Source organism: Nothobranchius furzeri, chromosome 9, assembly GCF_043380555.1.
Source record: "Nothobranchius furzeri strain GRZ-AD chromosome 9, NfurGRZ-RIMD1, whole genome shotgun sequence".
Lineage (NCBI taxonomy): Eukaryota > Metazoa > Chordata > Actinopteri > Cyprinodontiformes > Nothobranchiidae > Nothobranchius > Nothobranchius furzeri.
This window is the reverse complement of record NC_091749.1, coordinates 59,577,041-59,601,378: the sequence shown is the minus strand read 5'-3', so window position 1 is coordinate 59,601,378 and position 24,338 is coordinate 59,577,041. Positions and strand designations below refer to the sequence as shown.

The window sequence follows — 24,338 nt, the reverse complement described above, 5'->3', positions numbered from 1 at the left end:
CTTCTTTTAATTTTCAATAATAAAATATAAAACCTGATTAGTCGATTTGGATCCCAGGTGAATGACTAAAAATCAATTAAAGCTATATCAGAAGGAAAAATACAGAATACCAGGACATCCAAATGCATCACGTGGACTCCGCCGCTCGCTTTCACGCTGATGACGTCAGTCGTAGAGTTGTCATGGCGTCTTTGGGACCGAATGCGAAGCTACCGCTGCAATTTAGCTAAAATCTGTCGACAGCGCGTGTGTCGAAATGGAGAAAAATGCAAACCTGCATCGAGACGCTGACGGGAGCTCTTTGTGTACTACGATTGCAGATAAAATGAACGATGTTTCCGATGTAGACGGAGTGAAAGGAACAGCCGACAAATGCAAGAATAGTGAGGCTGCGCTCAGTACTTTGGTTAACGTTAGTTGTGATATCAGCGCCACTGATGGGAGTTCTGCAGGCAGCGTTGATGTTATCCACAATGCTGAGAAGTCTGATGTTCCGGAGGTTATCGAAGCCTCTGTTGTCCACGAGGAACAAAAGAAGAACGTCGATGCGAGCCCGCCGAGGTCTGAAAACCAGATCAGTAACGGGATGGAGCATGAGTCGGTGCTGTCAGCAGAAGACAACCAGGGTGGTGCCTCAAAGTTAGTAAACAAAACCGACGAGCCGTCCTCACCCTCCGCTCGTGAGAGCACAGATGTCCGAGCTGAAGCTCCAACTTGCGGACAAAGTGAAGAGACAAAACTTGTCAAACCGACCCATCTGTGTCCGCCTGACAGTGTAGCCGACACACACGTTAAACCGGGTCTGTCCGGTGATCACACCTTATCGGAGGGACTACCGAGTTTGAGTGACCCCGATCCCAGCCTGGGTGGTGAGTCCAGAAGCATCGACTCACTAGAGTCCTTCTCCAACCTGAACTCGTGTCCCAGCTCAGAGGGGCTGGAGGATCGGGGACTGGCTCTGGCCTTGCAGGGCGAGTTCGGATCGGATGGGACAAAGACTACGTGCGCTAAGGACCGGGCCGCTGGCCAGTCCATATACCACATTAAGTGGATCAAATGGAGGGAGGAGAACACGCCGATCATCACACAGAACGAGAACGGGCCCTGCCCATTACTGGCGATCATGAATGTCCTTCTCCTCGCATGGAAGGTAAATGCTCTGGGATTTGAAACCAAAAAAAAAAAAAAAAAAAAAAAACAGTAAATGCTGAGTTTATTCTTGCGTTTTAGAATAAATAAAAAACATGCACAACTCTCTTCCAGGTAAAGATCCCACCAATGATGGAAATTATAACAGCTGAGCAGCTGATGGAGTATCTTGGTGAGTACTTGGAAATTGAAGTCACATCCTTGCACAAAGAAAACCGTGATGTTTATTATTTTGATACCTTATTTAATTGGCTTCTCTTGTTTTTGCATATATATATATATATATATATATATATATATATATATATATATATATATATATATATATATATATATATGTTCCATTAAAGAACTCCAAAATCAGTCTTTTTTTTAACACCTTCCAACAAGTTCACCCTTCTTACCACAGTAGCTTGCATGTTTTGGTGAACACTCCTGAGTCACACCTTCTCTGGTGTGTGGTTATATAAAGGTCAGCTGATCTATGCTGGTATGTTTACATGCAACACACATAATTTTCCTTCAGGGGTTATTAAAGGATCATTCGGTTCTGGATCCCAGAGCTGAGGAAGAGACCGGAACAGGGGGAATCCCCCATGAGCAAGTCTTCTGCTGCAGCACAGGAAATAGAAGCCATCTCCTGTCCTAAGCCCTGTCCTGTTCTTAATCGAGAATGTCCTCTAGTTTTTCAGTTAAGATGGTTTCTCTCTGTTGTGTCAGTTTGCATGTGTTAATGTTAAGTTTTCCCTCACAAGTGTGTCTATTCTGTGCTGTTAAAGGTGTGGTTCACTCGTTTAATATACTTGTAGTGGTCTCTAGTAGGAAAGAATGCCATGTAAGTCATACTCTGGGCACAAAAAGCCCCAGTCTACCTGTTTCAGGATGTTTTATCTCCACAAATAACACAAGCCTTGAGGAGTTTTGCCGTGTTGTGGAGTTGCTAATGCTAACAGTTAGCTTCTACTAGGCCGAGATGCTGTCTGCTGTTTCCTGAACGGTAAACCAGCAACAGCCTTCCCATCCGGAGTGACCGATTAGAATCAGAAATAGTCATTAAAAAGAGTTTTTCAGTGAACCACACATTTAAAGGGATTTTTGAGTCACTTTGAATAGTTTTTTTTGCTGCAAAAGTTATAAATATTTACCATCTTATTTGTTGTAGATAGCTTCCCGAACAGCCTGTGTTTAAAGAAATCAAGTTTACATCTGACAGGAACGACGAGCTAACCCACCAGTGAAAATGGCTAAAACAACTTGTGTTTAAATGACTGTAACTTCTGTTTTGCTACAAAGGTCGTGAGCTTTACCCATGCAACAATTAGAGTTTAGTTTGTGATGTGTAATTTAGGATTAGATTAAATTAATTAGAATTATGAAGCAACAAGCACACATTGACAGCTTTTTCTTTTCATTCTCGATCCTTAAGTGTTTTTTACGTATTGGTGTTATTTAATTGTATTAATTTTTTTCTTTGGACGTCGTTGACAAGGGGTTGGTGGTATTTATTTTAGTTCTTCCCGGGAAGTGATTTGACAGTGCAGCACTGTGCATTTTTCCTGTTCCTGATAAATTAATGATGCCCTGCAGAATGCTTTGAAGGATACCTGCTCCAAACCTCAGATAGATGAGTCGCCTGAATTAAAACTTTCACGGCTGCAGCAGGGATGCATCTGCACGACTTTTCTTGCCAAACTTGAAGTGTTCATCAGTGACAAACTACTCTCGATACATCCTGTGCCCTTGTGTGCTGTGGTCTGCTGTGTTTGACTTTTTTCAACATGTCAACATGTGTGTCCTCCACAGGTGACTACATTCTTGAAACCAAACCCAAAGAGATCTCCGAGGCTCAGCGGTTAAACTATGAGCAGGTAAGGCTCGTCTAATGACTGGAGTGTTTTTGCGTAACCGTGTGCCTCACTGAGCTGCTGCTGGTTTGTGGTATGTGCAGTGCAGGGCTTTGAGGATGAGCTCATGTTCCTCTCTCTCCTATCACTATTTGTGGAATTTCTATTTGTTTATTGCCAGCTCTTCATCTCGCTGACACACTCAGAGAAAACCTCAGCTGTTTTCACTTCATCTTTTTTTTCTCCCATTGATGTCCCTTTGTGTTCATGGTGGGTGGTTTTAATGTTCTATGCAAACGTGCCTGGATGCTTTAGACCATTTGCATCTAGGCAACATAGGGCAACAGACACTCAGTAATATGGAAATACATACAGATGGGTGCAAACCACATGAAACTGTACCTTAGCTTTTTTTTTGCTACTCCTCTTTAGGTTGCATAAGATGAGTCTTGAGAGGGTTGGGGAACAACAGGGGTCAGTAGTGTCAGATTATGTCGTTCCACATGGAGGCAAATGCTTAGAGACGCATGGCTGGGTCCAGCTCCAGGCTATTACTGAGGCTGTGTGTGTGTGTGTGTGTGTGTGTGTGTGTGTGTGTGTGTGTGTGTGTGTGTGTGTGTGTGTGTGTGTGTGTGTGTGTGTGTGTGTGTGTGTGTGTGTGTGTGTGTGTGTGTGTGTGCGCACGCGCGAACACGCACGCCCACTTGGAGATGGAGCTCCAGCTTCTCGCTTCCTCCAGTCTCCACAGCCTGCCTACAGTGTGGGAGGGGCCTTGCCTCTCTCACCCCCCTCTCCTCCGTGGCAGCACATCTGTGAGTGATCAGAAACCACGCTTCAGCAAGAGACGAGTAAAACTGATGTGCCGTTTCCTCGTGGAGGGTACACTAGAACAGGCTTTCAAAATTTAAGTGGAACTGATGTATAATTTCCTAAATAAATCGGCGGTGTCCTCGGCATGCAGGGCTAGAGTAAGGGAGTGGCTAGAGTTTGTGCTGCCTTGTTATTATGGTTGTCTAATCACTGGTCTGGGAGCTGTTTTACATGTGGGTGTCGTCATGTCCGTTAGCCATCTGTCAGCGTTGCGGTTGGTTCACACAACATTTGGAAACCAGTAGGCAGACTTCTGGCAAACTGGAATGTCCGTGTCAAATTTTCTCTTCTTGATAGGGTTGAAGGAAATGTTTTGGCGACTTAAAGCAAAATGCTAAAATCTGTTCTCTGGCATGAAAGAACTGCTGGACATCACAAGCGGAGTAGATCTATTTATAAATCCGTCTTGGAAAAAACATCATCTGTCACAGGAGAGCCTTGGGATTAAAATAGCAGTTGCTTGGCTGCTCTTTAGCTTTTGTTAAACATTTACCCAGAGGAGCCGAGGAAGTAAGAGCGTAGTTTTGCTCCGCTTTTGTCTCTGGATCCAGCTCAGCGAGGTGATTCATCCACCATGACTGTTCAGCCAGGACAAGAATTGGGTCATCGAGTTAAAGAGACGTTGTTTTCTTCATTTAGATTCCTTCAATCCTTTCAGAATAAACATCCATATACTTGTTGTGTTATGCATAAGATAACCTAAACTCAGAGAATGGCATAATTATGACTTTGGTGATGGGGTCAGTACAGTAGAGTCAAAGAAAAGGATTGTTTTAATGATATGGGGAAAATGAATGAACAGCGTAGACGAGGGTGTGGAGAGGGACCGTGTTATCAGCTGGAGAGGTTGGGTTTACGGCGTCATGTACTTCATTCATTCCCTCTCGTTCCACTGCAAACAAAGGTTATTTTTCTGTTATTAGAGCTGCACGATATTAGGAAACCTGCACTGCTTGGTATTAATGTTGCGATGACTATGACTTGCAATAAAATAAACAAATACCCTAACCCTAACCCTCAAGAACAAAACAAATCAAGAACAAAGAAATTAAAACATTCAAAATGACTAAGAATATATAAAATGGGAAAAGCAAAAATTGTGATCAAAAGGTGTGAGGAAAGAGGAAAATGAAAATGAACAAGAAAAGGCAATCAGTGGATCCCGGGAAAAGCAGAATCGGCAGAAAGAGTACAACGAAGCTAACTCAGGTGTTTGCTAACCATCCAAATAAAGCGCTGTCTGCCTAGCGGCGGGCATCTAACCTATCAGAACCCACCCGATTGGCCAAATGGGTGAAGGGCTCTATTTCATTTGTCAAAAACTTCATGCTTCCATTTGATTGACAAAATGCGTTATGTGTTCTTTGTGTTATGCGTATTGTGCATTCTGACATTGCGACGACGAAACATTAGCCCTTGTTGATATATTTTTTAAGTTTGCTGTTTTTCTTCTTTACAGCCTCAAATCCACAGTGTACATTCATTTAGACTTAAACGATATTTCATATATTTTTAAAACGACTTTCTGTGGAAATGTTCAATCTTACCTGTTGCTTGTACTCCCTCAGGCAGTAAAGCAACTTCCGTCTTCAGGTCTCACCTCAAAACCAATTTTTCCCAGTTTGCTTTCCAACATCGTTGACACTGTATTATTGCTTTTTGTTTTGCGTTGCTTGTGTTTATCTATTTATTGTTCTTATGCTTGTTTTCTCTTCCGTTTTAATTGTTATGATGTCTATCTATGGTTTTATATACTGTTCAGCACCTTGGGTTTCCGTTTAGATTGTAGAAGGTGCCAAATAAAATTAGATTTTTAGCTCTTAGAATTACCTCAGTTTTGAGAAACACAGATTAGTTCGATCAGATTGATGAGCTAACAGCTAGTCTGAGCAGGGCTTGGACCAAAAGATGTTTGCTAGCATCTTGAAAGTGTTCCAGTCTATTAAAAGGTGGTTATGCAAGGATTGTGTGTCTTGTAGGGTTGGGTAAAAAATCGATTTAATACATTTTGGATTTTTTTTTTATCGATTTTGCTAAACCGATTCATTAGACCTAAGATCTTTTTTTTTCCCCTCCTTGAACCAGAATGAACTGGGACCGGATCTGCAGGCACTTCCAGTTACAAATTTGTTCCAAAAAAATGCTTAATGTGTACCAATATACACAAACTGCACATCTACTACAATCAATCAACTTTATTTATATAGTACTTAATCCTACAATACATGCAACTCAAAGTGCTTAACAAATTAAAAAGGCCCCACACACCCACATTCCCTCCCATCCCCAGAATTTTAGGAACAGTCTGACAATAAAAACCCCTTCACAACACTCCTCCACCGACACGCACACGCACACGCACACACACGCACACACACACACACATGCCCCCTTCCTCATAGTAAAAAACATGATTGGCTGAGATCAGATGAGCCAGACCAGCTAAGGATAAGGAAACACCATCATCTACTTAATGGGAAGAAGCTTATCTAAAGGATAGAAATGTTCTTTTCTGCTTCAGCAACACCCAATTCCAACAATAAAACGCTAAAGGAAGAATCGAATCGAGATTAATCGATTCAGAGCCTTTTGAATCAAAATTGAATCAGTTTTAGAAATTGGCCACAATACCCAGCACCAGTGTTTTGAACTCTAAATTTGAATTAATCTCCAGTCACTTAAACCATGTGATCAACAAATATTATCAGAAGTATTTAGTTGCGTTGTATGTCGCAAAGCATGCTCTCATTTAAACACTTTTCATCCTCTAAAGGCTGAAGAATTATTTTTGATTCTATTTTGATATATTTAAATAAACTAAATACAGTAGGCTTGTTCTTTTTCGTTTAGCTGTTTTGACTCCAGTGTTTAACTCTAACACTTTAATGTACATCTATGCTTGCAGCCTCTTTAAAATGTGAATTCTGGATTAGGTTTTCCTGTTCAATAATCATTTTAAGTAATTGCAGTTTTAACAATGACCAAAATAGCTGAAATTGCAATTTTTTTTCAATAATCAAGCAGCCTTAGTTGATGCAAATTCTATTTTAGGAATTGTTACATCACTAAGTTCACATTGGATGGTTATTTACATAGAATCCTTCAGTTATTTGTTAGCCCAAATAACAGCAGCTAGCTGTAGCACATCCATGTAGCCTGGGGCACTAAGTAGAAGAAGAAGAAGAAAATATAATTTCTATAGCGCCTCTCAAGATAAAAATCACGAGGCGCTTCACAAAAACAAAAAATGTAAAAATATAAAAATACATTTAGAAAATTTTTAAAAATATATTTAAAATGAGCAAAAATAGGCAATTGTGATTAAAAATGTTAAGAAAGAGAGAGAGAGTGAATAGGAAAGAGGGAAATCAGTGGATCCTGAGGAAGGTGGAATAGGTGGGGAGTAGGGCTGTCGCGGTTGAGGAATTCCTCCTGCGGTGATTCAGGGTGGCTTAATATTGCGGTGTGCGATATTATTGCAGCCCTTTTTTTATTGCAGTACTATCTAAACATAATGTTTACACATTTAAAAAAGGTTAAAAATTGCCGTGTCTTCTTTTATAACACTTTACTGAATGCAGATCAAAGGGCAGTAACAACACAGATCGCAGTAACGTTTGTTTCTCCGACAGTCGGAGTCCGACTGAACTTAAAAACAACAAAATTCAGGAGAAGGTTAAACTTTTAAATGCAAATTTGGCTGCAGCATCTAATAAATAAGAAACAAGTCCCCATTTTGTTTAGTTGTTTAAAATCAAGCATAAAAAATTACATGTACCGGGCGCGCGCGCGCCGGGGGGCGGTCGCACTATCATTTCACTTTCACTTTCACACACACGAATGACGGTGATTTATAGCTCAGTCACGTCCTTGTTACCCACAAGGAAAACCAGCATGATAACTATATACGGTTTGAGAGAGGATCTGAGAGGGGTGGCAACATTTGCAGCAACACTGAAAACCCTCTCGGATGGTGCGCTCGTTGCACTAACGCACACGTACTTGCGTGCGACTGGCGAGCAAAGGGAATCTCTCCCGCTTGTTGCTCCACCATGTCAGGGGGATTTCTTTAGGGTGGATGCATTCCTCCTGCAGGTAGCGAGTGAGCTCCAGCTCGGCTCAAACTCTCTTCGGGACGGTTGCAGAAGCAGTGCTTGTCCGGGACTTCAGCAGGTCTCCGAGCGTTTATTATTATTTTTTTGCCGCTGGTGGCAGCTCTGTCTCGGCCAAGGACTCTGGCTGCGCAGCAGCTGACGTACTGAAAACCAAAGTGCTCCCAAAGGAGCGAAGTAACGTTTCGTTTTGATACCAGTGCAGCCATCCTTCTCAACATGCATCATTGAGTTGAACCAAGTTCAGTAATCGCGGTGGCCCATGATGCAGCGCGGTGGGCTTCTTCATATCGCGATATTTCATTTTTGCGGTTACCGCGACAGCCCTAGTGGGGAGAGCAGAATAAAGAGAGTGGTGAAGGTCATACAAAAGCCAGCTTGAACAGGTGAGTCTTCAGCTGCTTTTTGAAGTAGACCACTGAGTCCACTGATCTCAGGCTCAGGGGGAGAGAGTTCCAGAGTCTGGGGGCCACAGCAGCAAATGATCTGTCACCTTTGGTCTTTAGCCTGGTGCGCTACACAACCAGTAGGCTTTGATCACTGGACCTCAGGGACCTGCTGGGGGTGTAGGGACAGAGAAGATCACCAATGTAAGATGGTGCTTGTCCATGTAAGGCCCTATAGACCAGAACCAGGATCTTGAAATGAACCCTGAAGTTAACCAGCAGCCAGTGAAGCTGGAGGAGAAGCAGGGTGATGTGGGTGTGTTTGGAGGACTTGGTCAGAAGCCGAGCACAGGCATTCTGAACCACCTGTAGACGGTTCAGGGAGGCTCTGCTCAGACACGTGAAAAGAGTTACAGTAGTCTAAGAGTGAGGAGATGAAGGAGTGGATAACTGTCTCAAGTTCAGAGCGGGACAGAATGAGACTCAGCTTAGCAATGTTCCTTAGATGGAAGAAGGAAGAGCGAACAAGAGAACTGACATGAGAATCCAGGGTGAGAGCTGGGTCAAAGGTCACGCCAAGACTCCTGACGGAGGGTTTGGTGTGAGAAGTAAGCTGACCTAGAGAGTCTCTGATTTTGGGAACCAGCTTATCTGGGGCACAGATGAGGATCTCAGTCTGATCTTCATTCAGCTGTAGAAAGCTCCCAGCCATCCAGGTTTTGATAGAGTCTAAGCAGGTGTGTAACAGCTTAGACATCTCATGGGGCTTAAAGGAGATGTGCAGTTGGATGTCAAGTAGAAATATTTCTGCCAGAATAAATGATGGTGGTAAAATGTTTATAAAACAGCATTCACGTGAACCACTGTAAACTTGTCTAAAGACAGCGGCAGTTCCCACTGGGCTAGCTGGTAGCTGTTCTTCTCTATTTCTCCAGTCTGAGGTTATTCAAAGAACTATTTACAACACGTTAGAAAGAATTGTTCACTTTAACAGATCAGAACTTTGACTTTACTACGTATCAGATCTAAAAGCTGATTTCTCTGTTCTGACATTAATATTTCAGTCATCGTTTCCTTTAAACTGATCTTTGGCTGCTGGATGTGGGTTTTTTTTTCACATGGGGAAATCACGATTCCCTAAAATCGAACCTGTCCTCCTTTTACACCTTAAAGTGTGACATGTGGTTGATCATTTAACGTGGGAATGAATGCACCCGTGTAGTGTTTCAACCAGAACCATCGTGCTAGGAGGGAAAACCTCCCAGTGGAAGCTAACTCTGTCATTTTTGGTCTGTCACACCTCGTTCATTCAACTACCATTTAATTAAATCTACCCGTGGCTCTGTTGATGAATACATTCTGGATGAACATCAACAGAGAGAGTTGAGCTGGGAGGTCTAGCCTCTGAAAGTGAAGACTTGGACAAACACTTCCCAGCAGTCACAGAGCCTGGTGCTAATGTTACACTGTGGAAATGCATCAAACTCAAACTGAATGTGAGGGATGAAGTGCTAATCATCTGATCTCCAAACGCTCCTCTGCCGTCGGAACTTCTCCGCCCTAAAGTGATGAAATGCACTCTACTTCTGCTAATCTCGCCATCACGGCTGAGCATCCCAATCCACGTACTTTAGATGAGCCAACGCTTTTAGATCTTCACTCCAAATGTCAGAAATCTAATTTAAAATGACACTCTGCAGTATGCACACTGTACATCAGAATCGGATGGCACAAGGTCAAATAAAGTTTCCCATTCACGTCGCAAATGTCTAGAGAAAAACCCGACTTCAAATGCAAAACGATCTATTTGCACTTAAGTGACAATAAAAACAAATTACATGATATCAAATATTGAAATATCACAATATTTTGTGTTATGACGCTGAATTGATATTTGAAAGTACTTAATCATTTTTTTTTTATTGAGAAGTTGGATGCAAAGATTTACTGCATTTATTTAGTGTGGTGCAATTCAACCTCCAAATGCTAGGTGGCAGCAGTTTTGGAGTGTTTGTTTTTTCAGTGAGTAAAAGTGCAGACTTGAAGTGGAAAAGGGTAGAATGTGTTCTCCAGGTCAGAGACGAGGTCCTGCCTCAAGTGGAGGAGTTTAAGCATCTCGGGGTCTTGTTCACGAGTGAGGGAAAGATGGAGCGTGAGGTCGATAGGCGGATTTGTGCTGCATCTGCAGTGATGCTGGCGTTGTACCGGTCTGTCATGGTGAGGAGAGAGCTGAGTCGAAAGGCCAAGTTCTTGATTTACCGGTCGATCTACGTTCCTACCCTCACCTATGGTCACGAGCTTTGGGTAGTGACCGAAAGAACGAGATCACCGATACAAGCGGCCGAAATTAGTTTGCTCCGCAGAGTGGCTGGGGTCTCCCTTAGAAATAGGGAGAGAAGCTCGGTCATCTGGGAGGGGCTTGGAGTAGACCCGCTGCTCCTCCACGTCCAGAGGAGCCAGTTGAGGTGGCTCGGGCATCTGGTCAGGATGCCTCCTGGCCACCCTGGACATGGGCGGTCGGTGATGTCATGAGCGCATCTCCAAGCACATGGGTGGGGCAAAAGAACTAGGAGATTGTGCAGTGTCTCTATTATGTATTTTCATTTAATATGATCTGACTATATACATCGTTCTAATAGACATTTCACCTTTCCAACAAAAAATGGGTAAGATGTGTGAATTCTCTTGATGATTTGGATCCTTTTCTGTTTCCTAGAACATGAGCGATGCCATGGCGGTGCTGCACAAGCTGCAGACGGGTCTGGATGTAAATGTGAAGTTCACGGGAGTGCGAGTCTTTGAGTACACCCCAGAATGCATTGTGTTTGATCTGCTTGACATTCCTCTTTACCACGGCTGGCTTGTTGACCCCCAGGTGAGATGGATCATATTCTCTCCGGCTTGTTTCTGTCCTCCTCCTGTTTCCACACACAGAAACACTTTTTACTCGGTTGTATTTGGATTCATTGTTATTTATGTAGGATTCGTCAGTTTTTCTCCACGCTGACTGAAGGCGCCACAGCACAGTCGACTGGCTGGAGACTCACTGGCCATTAATAATGTAAATGTTCACATTCTTATAAATTATAACTAGTTTTTATTTCTTCCTAGCAGAAACTGTCTTCTGCTTTTAACAAATAAGTGGTTGTTTTGCACATTTTAGGCGTTTTGTCATGTCCGTTTTTGCTTGTCCTGATTCCAGATAGATGTATTAAGATGTGGAATAATGTCGATACTTGGCATGAAAATGACTTGAAAGAACAAGAGAAACTGTGAATATTATTAGCACCAGTTAAAGTATCTGAATTGTTGTCGAGAGGTAAGTATGAATATCATGCGGAGCTTACATGTGACCAATTAACTATTCTTAGATTTGTAGAAAATAAGTTGTATTAACTTCCTTTGAGTAGTTTTAAAGTGAAGTCTCATTAGACTTCACACACTGGTGACATTTTTTTTCTAAGCATTTGACCCACTATTTTGTGATTTAATCCCCCAATCGAGCTCCTTAAAGCTGTGTCAAGCAGGGAGGCATTGGGTCCAAATTTTAGTCTTTGGTATGACCCAATCGTGAATTTGAACCCATAGTCTCCCAGCATCAGGGCAGACATTCAAACCACTAGGCCACTGAGCTGATTTATGAGAAACATTTAAATTTTTTTAGGAATTTAAAGGTGTGGAACTCTGAAAAACATTTTTTAATCTTATTTTTGATTATCGTCAGTCACTAAGATTTTCATGCAGGCTGAACATGAAAATGGTCTTCTACACCTATCTGCTGCATTAAATTCTGATAGAGAATATACTGTGAGGTGCTAGGATTTGAAAACACTGGCAGATCTACGTCACACCGTCACTCAACATTCATGGACTCACCCATTTTGACTCAAGACGGGGAAGGCTGTTGTTGGTTAGAGTCCAGGAAAGGCAAGAGAACATATTGGATAGTAGAAGCTAACCATTAGCACTGGCATCTCCACAACACAACATAACTTGAGATAAAACATAACGAAGCACAGCAAACAGAGTCAGTGGTAGAGCTGTGTTGCTTTTAGCCAATCAGAAGCAAGATGTCCAAATATCAGGAAATAAAACTCCTAATCCTGCCGTCTGAAGGTCAGCTCTGATGTGGCTCACTTCTAGTTCCCGAACATGGTGCGCCAGTGCTTTGTTTGCCCAGATTTTAACTTACAAGGCATTCATTCCTACCAGACTTTTCTTCCACACCTTTAAACTCTGTTTCTTTCAATTTCTCACAGTCTTTATCTTTGCTTCCAGATGCATGACATTGTCAAGGCAGTGGGCAACTGCAGCTACAACCAGCTGGTGGAGAAGATAATCTCCTGCAAACAGTCGGACAACAGCGAGCTAGCAGGAGAAGGTGAGCACCTCACTGCTGACAAGCCTGGCTGCTTTCCTATCTTCTGGCTCTTGTCTTTGGTAAACAGAGCTGAAGAAACAAATCCAGTGTTGTGGTTTTAGTTCGTGGCACTTTAGTTACATCCAGTCTGCGTAGAACCACGAACCCCAGCTGAATAAAAGCCAGAGATTGTTTTTAGAATAGCCAAAGTTTGGAGAACTGGAGATCAGCCCTGACCAGATTGATGAGCTAACGGATAGTAGGGGTTACTGTTGTTTTATAGCAACTCTAATCTAAAAATGTCACAGCAGTTCATGTAAACATTTCTAAACCTTTAAATAGTTGATTACATGATTATTTGAATGTAAATCTGTGGTAAATAGCAGCAAAACACAGTATTCTATGTGACTAATCATTTCGAACAAAGCTAATAGCCATGTAAAGGTTCATAAAACATAATTTGCGTGGAAAAACTATGATTTTAAAACTAAAACCTACATTGGAACCATGATTGGAACTGGTCCCACTCAGACTAGCCATTAGCTCAACCATCGGATCAGAACCAATCTCTGTTCCTCTAAAGTGGGATTATTCTAAGAGCTATCATAACCTTTCAGTCTAGTTTATGCTTCTGCGTCAGTGTGGAGACCGGAGACACGCAACGCCATTTTACGTCCTTGCGAGGGCTCTCCAGCAGGCTCGCAAGGGCAGACAGAGTCGAGCCCACCTTTCTAAACATCTGCCCAACGAGACGGAGAACGCAAGGTTGTGATTGGTCAGGACGCAGCTTTCTTCGACAGCACCGCTATTGCGCCCTCAAAACGAAGAAAGCCGAAGATATTGCGGCAGACACGGAGCAGCTTGAAAACTACCTTGCAGAAAAACTAAAAACATGAACATTTTATGCACTCGTGACTGGAGGAGTAAAAAGATACGCAGCAAGCGTTTTATTCATGGATGGAAATGATGAGAATCATGGGTTTAGAGGTGACGAGTGCATGAAGAGGTGGAGGAGAACGAGGGACAAATTTGTTCGTGTTAAAAAGTCTCTTAAATACAAAAAAAAACACAATATAAAATGCACCATCTTGGATACATGACACAATACCCCAGAACAGCGCTACGCCCTCTGTTGTCATGGCAGGGAATTGCTTTGCAGCACTTCCCAGGAGACGGAGAGGTCCGAGAGCAAAAAGTCTGTCAGTGGGTGTGCATCCCTCCCTTGTGGAGCGGACGCAGAAGCATAAACTAGGCTTTCCACAGAAACCCACTTGAAATCAATTTAAAATAGAAATCTGGATTTTTTTTTGTCAGAGGGCACCATCTAGAGGCTGAAAAGTGAACTGTACCGTAAGCCCCTCTCCCTAATTCCGCTGAATGCAACACCTCTCGTTCGTTAACACACACCTCTAGCCAGCCGACAGAGCTAAAACATTGTTTTACCACTATTATTCTCACATTGTTGTTTATCCATATAAATGTTTTAAACACTTACGCCAACTCTGCATCAGTCAAGGAATTTCCACAAACGTGTGGACCTGCTCTGTGATACGTAAGCAGATATCTAACCTTCTGAATGTGTAACACTGTTTTAAACTGTGGAGTTTGGCGTGTTTTTGAAACGTAGAGTGTAAAAAATTGACTTAACATTAAGAAAGCATCCCTTCCCTTCTGGAACGCGTCCAAAACGCCACACTTTGCTGCCGCTGGAAAGAAACCTGTTCACTAAAACAATGGCTAATTGCAGCGAAGTACGTTTTGCAATGCTTTCACGTCCGGTGGAAAGCCGGGGTAACACGTGGCTAATGCTGAGTGCCGCACAATTTAAATTACACATGGCTCTACGGGACAAGGGCCAGGCTTAGCTACAAAAATGTTATGTGTTGCCTACATTATATCACAATACGTATTTCTAAAAAAAATCATATTTCCTGAAAGGGGGAAAACTCCGGATTGCTGCATTAATAATCAATGTGATGCTCTTTTTTTATTCAAGGAAATTTATGACGGATTCATTCATTTATTGAACATAATTCAATCGATTAAACTCTTCAGACTCATAAGTTTAAAATGTGTGTGGCCAAAAAAGATTTCATTGAATTTTCTATTGCCATTCCCCCCCCACTGGCCTTCTTGTGTCCCAGGAATCGTGGCGGAGCAGTTTCTGAACAGCACGGCCACTCAGCTGACGTACCACGGCTTGTGTGAGCTCACATCCACGGTGCAGGAAGGAGAACTTTGTGTATTTTTCAGAAACAACCACTTCAGCACCATGATCAAGTACAAGGTAACTCCTGGTCTTGCAGATCGATTTGTGTGCCTGTTTGTGACTCTATCTCAAAAACATAAAATAAATGATTATTTTTCCAGAACAATTATTGTAAAGCTCCTATCAAAGATTTTACAGTTAAAGGTGTGGTTTACTCGTTTATTCAACACATTTGCTGTGTTCCCTAATCCAAACCAATGCCTTATGAGTCATTAAAAAAACCTATGATGCTCCTGCTCTGAGATGCAGAAGTTTGCTGTTGCAGAGGTGGGCTGAAAACAGCAAGATTGCTCATTATTATTAATGATATGCACACACCTCACTTCTGATTGGCTAACAGAATGTGTTAAGCCATGTTGCAATGTCGCCATACAGTCACTGTAGGATACTATTTTCATGTTCAGTCTGCATGACAAACTCAGACAGAAAATTTCATGATCAGAAATCATAATAAAAAAAATGTTTTTTCAGTCATCCACACCTTTAAAAGTTGTGCTTCTGAATGCAGCAGGTGTACAGGTAGATAGTTTTGATCCACATGTGTCCCAGTTTGTAGCAGCTTCTGTTCCCAGCTGGATCAGATCATCAACATTAATATATGGACAATGGGTTTCCATAGGCTCCAATAACAAGTTTTTGTGCTAAAATGGGAGGTGGCCACCACCGCCATTTTGACCGTGTCACAGGTTCCGTCAAGCCCAGACAATTCCATAAAAGGGAAGAGAGGAGGAGCTGAGGGTGGGGCTGTAAGGCTGGGATCAACTGACGACACCCGGTCGAACTAGCTACAAGCTAACCTGAAGCTAACCCAAAGCTAATGCGGAGGTGGGAGCTAAGCTAACGGAGGCAGCAACCTAGCTACAACAACTGGAGTTAACTGTGCACAACACCAGAGCTTCCGAGTTAGAGATACGCCGGGCTGACTGCTGGGTAAAACCAGGTGGAACACTGAGGTCTCGGAGACGTCCACAAGCCGGCAGCTGCACAGCAGACAAGCGCCGCTGCGCAGAGCTGCCGCTGGGGAGAACCGGGTGGAAAGGTTTCCATCCCAGAGCTCCACAAGCTGTCAGCCCGCCGCAGCACACAGAAGCCACGATCAGACAGATGTGCCGAGCTGCGGGGAGAAGTGGCGTATTTTTGCGGTTCTGGCTTGCCATAAGAACCAGCCGTCAGCCCGCCGCAGCACACAGAAGCCGCGATCAGACAGAGATGCACCGAGCTGCTGGGAGAACCAGCCGGCATTCCGGGTGGAAAACATCGGTCTCCGGAGAGCTCCACAAGCCGATAGTCGGAACCCAGCTCCACCAACATGCTATATTTCAACCCATTTTCTAAAGTGCAGCATTATGTTAAATGCACTGGGTTTTACCCTATTACATTTAAATTTCATGGTTAAACAGTACATGTTAAAATCTAAGCTCAGCTCGGCAGTGACCTAAAATACATAAATATAATTTTACTTACCGAAAAAAATGAAGTGGAGACTCCTTGGACGCTCTATTAGAGCAATTAATGCCACAGCAAGTCATTTTGTCCAACAATTGCACAAATAATATCCAAAAAAGAAAACACAAACACAAAGACTCAAAATGCCGGAGCAGTTTCCAAGCCAGACTGAGGCTCTACTGAGGCCTTTCCACGGTAGGGCTGTCGCGGTAACCGCAAAAATGAAATATCGCGATATGAAGAAGCCCACCGCGCTGCATCATGCGCCACCGCGATTACTGAACTTGGTTCAACTCAATGATGCATGTTGAGAAGGATGGCTGCACTGGTATCAAAACGGATCGTTACTTCGCTCCTTTGGGAGCACTTTGGTTTTCAGTACGTCAGCTGCTGCGCAGCCAGAGTCCTTGGCCGAGACAGAGCTGCCACCAGCGGCAAAAATAAATAAATAAATGCTCGGAGACCTGCTGAAGTCCCGGACAAGCACTGCTTCTGCAGCCGTCCCGAAGAGAGTTTGAGCCGAGCTGGAGCTCACTCGCTACCTGCAGGAGGAATGCATCCACCCTAAAGAAAACCCCCGTGACATGGTGGAGCAACAACCGGGAGAGATTCCCTTTGCTCGCCAGAGTCGCACGCAGGTACGTGTGCGTTAGTGCAACGAGCGCACCATCCGAGAGGGTTTTCAGTGTTGCTGCAAATGTTGCCACCCCTCTCAGATCCTCTCTCAAACCGTAGTTAACATGCTGGTTTTCCTTGTAGGTAACAAGGACGTGACCGAGCTATAAATCACCGTCATTCGTGTGTGTGAAAGTGAAATGATAGTGCGCCCGCCCAGTACATGTAATTTTTTATGCTTGATTTTAAACAACTAAACAAAATGGGGACTTGTTTCTTATTTGTTAGATGCTGCAGCCAAATTTGCATTTAAAAGTTTAACCTTCTCCTGAATTTTGTTATTTTTAAGTTCAGTCGGACTCCGACTGTCGGAGAAACAAACGTTACTGCGATCTGTGTTGTTACTGCCCTTTGATCTGCATTCAGTAAAGTGTTATAAAAGAAGGCACGGCAATTTTTAACCTTTTTTAAATGTGTAAACATTATGTTTAGATAGTACTGCAATAAAAAAGGGCTGCAATAATATCGCACACCGCAATATTAAGCCACCCTGAATCACCGCAGGAGGAATTCCTCAACCGCGACAGCCCTATTCCACGGAGCTAACTCTGTGGTCACGTGGGTTGGATGCTCAGTAATTATACAGAATTTTAGGCTTTTAATACACTTAAACAAAAGAGTGAGAAAAACATTCACCCCCTCAGAGTTGTCATGAGTATAAACTAGATAATTTAAACAAAAACATGTTTTGGTACCAGGCTGTAAACATGTTTATTTCTGCTGTGAAATTGGTATTTTTAACATGGGAGTCAATGAGGATTTGCTCGCTTCTGATACCAGCCCCCAGCGGATGAGGGTGGAACTGCATTTTTTGGTACTTCCGGGTTGGGACCAATTTCAGAGCCGCATTGTGGGGGCTTGGGTCAGACCCAGTGCCTAATTTGTAAATCAAACTTTCCCAGAATGCAAATACTGATGTCAAACCAAAGTTCATTAAAGGCAAAGCAGATGCCAGAACACGCAGGGGTGGGGGGGTTGACAAGTAATTAAAATTGCGCCCACATTTTCAAAGTTATCACACATCTCTTTTAACAACGGTAGTTTTAGCATCTCCGTTCCCCTGCTTCAGCCCTCTCCCCCCTCCCCCTACGCAGCGGCCGCAAACTCACTGGTGCGCCTGCAGCCTCTCAGTTCCTGCATATCTAAACATTGAAAGAATCATTTCATTTTCTGTTCCTCACTTCTGATTACTTCAGTGGTGTCTGTTTGTTGCAACCACCAGGTACAAAAACGAACTTGTTTTTATTTGACTATTTTTCTGTCCTGTCTCTGTTATCTTCCTGCATCTCCTCTCAATCCTGAAGAAAAACTGCTACCTGGCTTCATGTATTTTCACCTCATGAATTACCTTTTAACTGCAGTTCAAAAAGATCTACCGACCGCAAAAATAGCGGAGTGTGCACCGCGCACAGACCACACTGGTGCGGTGAAGTCACCAGGGAACCAAACAGGTGATGCGCTCTGCACCGCAGCAGCGTAACGCATCAGGCACAAATAAAAGACAGAAAGCATGAAAGGTTATGAGCCGACATAAACGATCGCGTGTCAACTTTGTTTTTGAGGTGGCGACACTTTGAGAATGTTACTGTGGCCGTTCTCAGGACGCATCTGTCTGGAGCGCATCGACGATCAGAGCTCTGCGCCTCTCAGCTCTAAATAATCCCCCGAGAGTCCACATAGATAATGTAATGTAAGTAGAACCAGGGTCGTTTTCAGGCCATCTTGGGTGTGGAAGTTGAGGGCTTCCAGGAGCTCCCTTTAGCGCACCTGTAATTCGAATCCTGCGTATAGCACAAGTTTGTCGCATGAGTTGCCGGATCCTAGCAGACAGTTGCCGGAACGGTCCTTTCAAAATAAAATAGTTCCCGGATCTTGTTCCGGCAAGATTCGGCTCAAATTGTGTCCTGATCAGAACTTTCCTGTTATCTACAGGAGGGGAAGTGTGAGTTTGCCAACCTACATTTAGATAAGCACACGATTGTTGCCAATGCTTGCCAAAGTTGTGTGTGTATCTGATAACACTCACAAAGACTCAAGCCCACCAAACCACAGTGGGCATGAGAGTAAGGACATGAGTGGTGAAAAAGGTACACTTGAAAACTTAATGCATCTCTAGTCGGTAAAAATATACACTAATTCAGTGTAAACACAATTCTTGTTTTTTCCAGGGTCAGCTGTACCTTTTGGTTACAGACCAAGGTTTCCTGACGGAGGAGAAGGTCGTCTGGGAGAGTCTGCACAACGTCGATGGGGATGGAAACTTTTGCGACTCTGAGTTTCGGTTGCGACCTCCCTCTGATCCAGAGACGGTGTACTCCGGCCAGCAGGATCAGATAGACCAGGTCTGAGTACGCCAGTGCCCGCCAGCAGAAGCAGTGATCATTTTAGTGAAACTGACCAAAGTGCATTGCTGTTGTCTCAACACCATTTTTGTTTTGTTATCCTTATTCCTTCACAGTCGAAATTAAAGGCATGCTATGCAACTTTCATATTTTAAATCATTTACTTGAGCTTGTATGTGCCAAAATGACCCTTTACGGGGTTAATGAAGTGTCACTCGGACCCCACTGGCCTCTGTGGCCAGAATACCGCACTTGCAACTTCAGAGTCCCTGTTGGACTTAAGCCTGATTTATACTTCTCCGTGAGTTCCCCAGTGGAGACGCACACGGAGTGTCGGAAAGGTTTTCACATTCGAACTTCTGTTTAGGACAACAAAGGGCGTAGCGCTGTTCTGAGGTATCCTGCTACCAGAACACTCACGTATCTGGTCCACGATAGTGTATTTACTAATGTGTATATACATTTCATAGACTTTATAACACGGACACACTTGTCCTTCATTCTCCTCCACCTCTTCACCTCTAATCCCACATTTCCCGTCGTTTCCGTGCACGTTTGCTCCATATTTTGTACTCCTTCACTCACGGGTGGATAAACATTCATATTTTCAGACTTTTTTCCGTGATGCGTTCTTTAATCTGTTCTGGGTCTGCCGCTAAATGTCTGTTTACTTTTTAATAGAGCTATAGCAGTGCTGGTGACGAATATACAGGAAGCGGCATCCTGACCAATCACAAGCTTGCGTTTTCTGTCACTTTCGACGAATGTTCAAAATTTTGGGCGTGTCGTTGTCACCCTCTGTGAGCCTGTTGGAGAGCCCTTGCGCCGACGCATCATGGTGTCACTTCACCGACGCAGACGGAGAAGTATAAATCAGGCTTTAGTAAAGTGGATGTGACATTCCTAGAGCTGCAGTCTGCTCCCAGCACATTTCCTATATGTTTCAGATCCTGAACACAGCTTATTTGTTTGATTTACTGACAAATCACTCCTGTTGACACTAATGAAGGCTGGGGAGACATTTCAGCTGTTAGATTAAGATGTTATAAAGACAAACGCACAGCAAGGAGATAGTAAAAACAAAAGTGAAACCTAACGGACACTAGGGGGTGCTAAAAACAAACAAATGTCTAAGAAGCTATTAATTATTTCTTATTTGATTAAAGCTGTTTCCTATTAAAAAATGGATTTAGATAATTTAAAATTACTCGTGGCAAAACAGCATATTTTTCTAAAAATAAATCTTAATCTATATGTAAAAAACGGTTACTATTACTCCTGGGAAAAAATGTATAATTAACAGCCAGATAAAGGAGCTCTGATCTCAATTCTGTCAGTTACTTGCTGTAGCTTAGTATTTCTTGTGTTCATCATCAGGACTACCTGATGGCGCTGTCGCTGCAACAGGAGCAGCAAATCCAAGACTTACAGTGGGAGCAGCTCCCTGAAGGCATCAGTGACCTGGAACTGGCAAAAAAGCTCCAGGAGGAGGAGGACCGACGAGCCTCTCAGTACTACCAGGAGCAGGAGCAAGCAGCAGCAGCAGCAGCAGCACAGGCACAGGTGGGGGTGGAGGTGGAGGAGGAGGTTTTTCCTGTTCAAACAAAAAATGTTGCTTTTTGTTGTTGTCTATGTTCGAGATGTTTTGATCACATTCCTGAAGGAATGGGGAGACATTTCAGCTGTTAGATTCCTGAAGGGATGTGTAAGCTGTGCTAATAGAGCTTCATTTTGCATTTTTCTTAGTTGATTTTAAACATCTCTGACTTTGTACTCTCCTGTGTGTGCAGCAGGAGCCTGTGGAGGGAGGCGATGGGGACAGAGGAGCAGCAGGAGCAGGTGGGGCAGCAGCAGGTTCTGGGACTGCAGCGGCCTCCGGAGCAACCCCCAGTCCGGGGAAACATTCAGCAGGTGGGGAGCGCAAAACCAAGAAAGAGCCGAAAGAAAAAGACAAGTGTGTTATTTTGTAACACACAGCGTGCCTGAGTGAGTGAGCAAGGGAGTGAGCGAGCGAGTGAATGAGCGAGTATGTGTGTGTTTTGTGCTTATCTGTGTAAAAGGAGACAGCATTTGTTTCTACGAGGACTGGACTCATCAACATGCAGCTCCTGTTTGACAACAAACATGGGAAGGAGGATCGGCTGTTCCCAAACCACTGGTGCCTGCTATCCTCTGTCCTCAGTGGAACCTGAACATCACAGGACGGGACACTACAACAACGACTACCCCTGATCTTTCTTAGCGTCGGCCAGACTTTTGTACGAGTAGCTCTCCTCACTATATTTGTGATGTAGGCTGAGAATTAACTGCATATTTTATACTGAACGTTATTATCTTAAGACACAACTATCATGTTCTTTTTTCATTTCGTCACTTAAGCAGCTTTATAAGCTTTTTTTTAACACGCATCAATATTTACAAAACATCTGCAATCAGCTGTAGATGCCAAGAGTCACAGTCTGTGTTACTGTTAGATTTTGTTTTTTCCTTCTCTTTGTAAGCTGATAAGGGATTCTGTTGGAAATCAGTGTTTAGCACCACTTGTGAAACACTAAGGGTTAACAATCCAGACACTAGCTCTGTCCTAATACAACCCACAGCTCGCCCTGTTCAGATTTGCCTTACCAGAAGGCGGCGTTGCCGTATTCTTGTCTGAGTGTTGGTTTAAGTGAAAACAATAGCGAGCGTTTTCGAAGTAACAAGTTTTAAAATAGCCAATCTGTTGTTTTTATGCTGTATTAAGTTAAAGGTTTTGAACATTTATCTTTTTTTTTTTGTGATTATATTTAGCTGAATCTCTGTTAGGGGCTTTTTTTTTGTCGTAGTTGTTTACATGTTTTGCAGATTAGAGTTCAGTGAGTTTGAAGGCTCGTTTTCTATGGAAATTAGGCGTGTTTGTGCAGAAACTGACATAAGTTTTGTCTCCTGGATGTGGAGACTGGTGACAAATTACAGGTAAAACTGAGGTTTCCCAACATTCACTTCTTACCTAGAAAAATAACTAAGATTATACATTTCCTGATTGGAGTGATCTCTTTCAGGATGACAATATCGCCATCTACAGGGCATGAGGGGTTACAGAATTGTCGGAAAACTACTGTTCCAGAACCTTTTTGTTGATCTACGCCAAAGTTTATTGCAGATGTTTTTCCTTTAGTTTGTCACCCAATCATCGCTTCTGTTTCATCGGGTTTTGCTAAGAAAATCTGTCATATTTAGTAACACACATTAATTTTTTAAACCAGTGTGTTTTTGTGGCCAAAAGTCACCAAACCTGCACAAGATTTTAAATCTGTGCAGTTTCTGATCTAGTTACAGTGCTGAGAGGCTGCTGTAGCTGTCCACTCATTTATTCATCTGGCTTCATGTCAAATTCACCTTATTTAGCTTCATAGTAAAACTTAGTTTTTTGATTTCAGAGGGGTCTCTTGTGTTAATGAAATTGAAAAGCTGTGCTTAGAACTGCAGGATGCAAACTCTACTTTGGTATCCCTTTTCAGGTTTGAGCACGCAGACACAGTGTACATATTTACTTGCTGCATCTTTCTGATGCTTGTTATTTGTTCATGCCATTGTTGTGCCACAGGTCTGCCTCCTGACACGTTATTTTATTTCTACCTGTACATTCCAGTCGGTTGCCTTGAATCGAGCCCTCTCTGGTTGCAGACACACCTCACTAAGGTCTTCGCAGTGCCGGTGAATCAGTCTCTGCTTATTTCTACTGGGACAATAGGGGGCATAGTTGGAGGCAGCAGGCCACCTGCCATGGTAGCTCCACCCGGCGGCAGGAAGCTGAGCGCCGTGCTTGCTTGCTTGGTCCCCTAAAACAAGGCTGAGTTTTGAGACAATCCATGCATTCTCCACAACAAGACAACTCTCAGGCCTTTTGAAGGAATTTATCTCCTTTTAAATGGTATATTTCTTTTTAAGAGCATAGCTCATCGGCCTGCAGTTGTCAACTTTTTACTCTATACACACACACACACACCCCTTAGAAGGATTTAACACCATCACATATGTAAACCTAAAGTTTTGAACTACACACTAAAAACAGATGACAGTGCTGCCACAAAACCTCAGCAGACAGGGTTAAAGAATGTTAGATTTGTGCTTTTCATCAGTTTCACACTATTTTAATATTCAGCCTAATTTCCCGAGGCCCGTTAGCTGAACATATTCAGCTTTCCAGTCAAGTTATTTTTTATTTTTATGAATTAGTTTTTTTTTTTTTTGCTTTCAGTTGGATTGTGTTTGAAGGGAGTTAGATGGGGTGACATGCCACTTTTTCAAATGTACTACTGTGCATTTAGCTCGCTGTTCTCAATCATTGTTTCTAGAACCTCATGTTACGTGTTGGTTGCAACCCGGGGTTCCAACGACAAATGGATCAGAAGGATATTACGTGTTCGGTTTCTCTTAAAGTGGATTCTTGTTGTAAAGTGATTGTGGGGTAAATGCTGTACAAGGAAAAAAGGTGATTGTGGAGCATATATATATATAAATATTTCATTTTGCAATTGGTTTTGCACTGTCACATTGATATGCACTAAAGGAAAAGAAACATACCTCATTTTCTATAGAACCTAAATAGTACAGGAGTGCTGTTTTTTTTTGGGTACCTTAAAAGAAAAATAACGGCCAAATTAATTCTCATTAGTTGCTCTTAAACCAGCTGAATTATTTTAGTCAATTTTACTAAAGGGCTGATCAGATGTTTTGGCTTCAAATGAAGTTAATTTGTCAAAAGGCAGCATCAGTTCAGGAGAACTTGCTGCATTTGATTCTACTGCTCAGGTTAGTGGTACATCTATGGCAGTCTGAAGGCTGCTTACAGCAGTCGTTTTAGATCACATGTAAGGATAAATGTCAGATGAAAATCCCTTTT

The 24,338-nt window shown here is 42.9% G+C and overlaps 1 protein-coding gene across 2 annotated transcripts; it reads left to right on the top strand.

Moving 5' to 3' along the window:
- Window positions 1-173: 173 nt before the first annotated feature.
- Window positions 174-21,635, top strand: mindy2 (MINDY lysine 48 deubiquitinase 2). Of its 2 annotated transcripts, none has more exons than XM_054732107.2 (9): window positions 174-1,150; window positions 1,264-1,321; window positions 2,953-3,017; window positions 11,078-11,236; window positions 12,640-12,742; window positions 14,866-15,008; window positions 19,280-19,453; window positions 20,831-21,016; window positions 21,247-21,635. In XM_054732107.2, the coding sequence occupies exons 1-9, from the start codon at window positions 257-259 to the stop codon at window positions 21,421-21,423; spliced, it is 1,959 nt and encodes a 652-aa protein (XP_054588082.2). In that variant the 5' UTR covers window positions 174-256; the 3' UTR covers window positions 21,424-21,635. The 2 variants fall into 2 exon arrangements, with proteins under 2 accessions (XP_054588082.2, XP_054588081.2); XM_054732106.2 differs by having other exon boundaries at window positions 21,244-21,635.
- The last annotated feature ends 2,703 nt before the right edge of the window (window positions 21,636-24,338 follow it).

What these genes read in the sequence shown, in the direction of transcription:
- mindy2 (XM_054732106.2), top strand. Translation starts at nt 257, where the DNA reads ATGGAGAAAAATGCAAACCTGCATCGAGACGCTGACGGGAGCTCTTTG. An exon ending in GCAGCTGATGGAGTATCTTG is followed by an intron (nt 1,322 to 2,952) that starts GTGAGTACTTGG and finishes TGTCCTCCACAG; the next exon opens with GTGACTACATTCTTGAAACC. An exon ending in GCTGGCTTGTTGACCCCCAG is followed by an intron (nt 11,237 to 12,639) that starts GTGAGATGGATC and finishes CTTTGCTTCCAG; the next exon opens with ATGCATGACATTGTCAAGGC.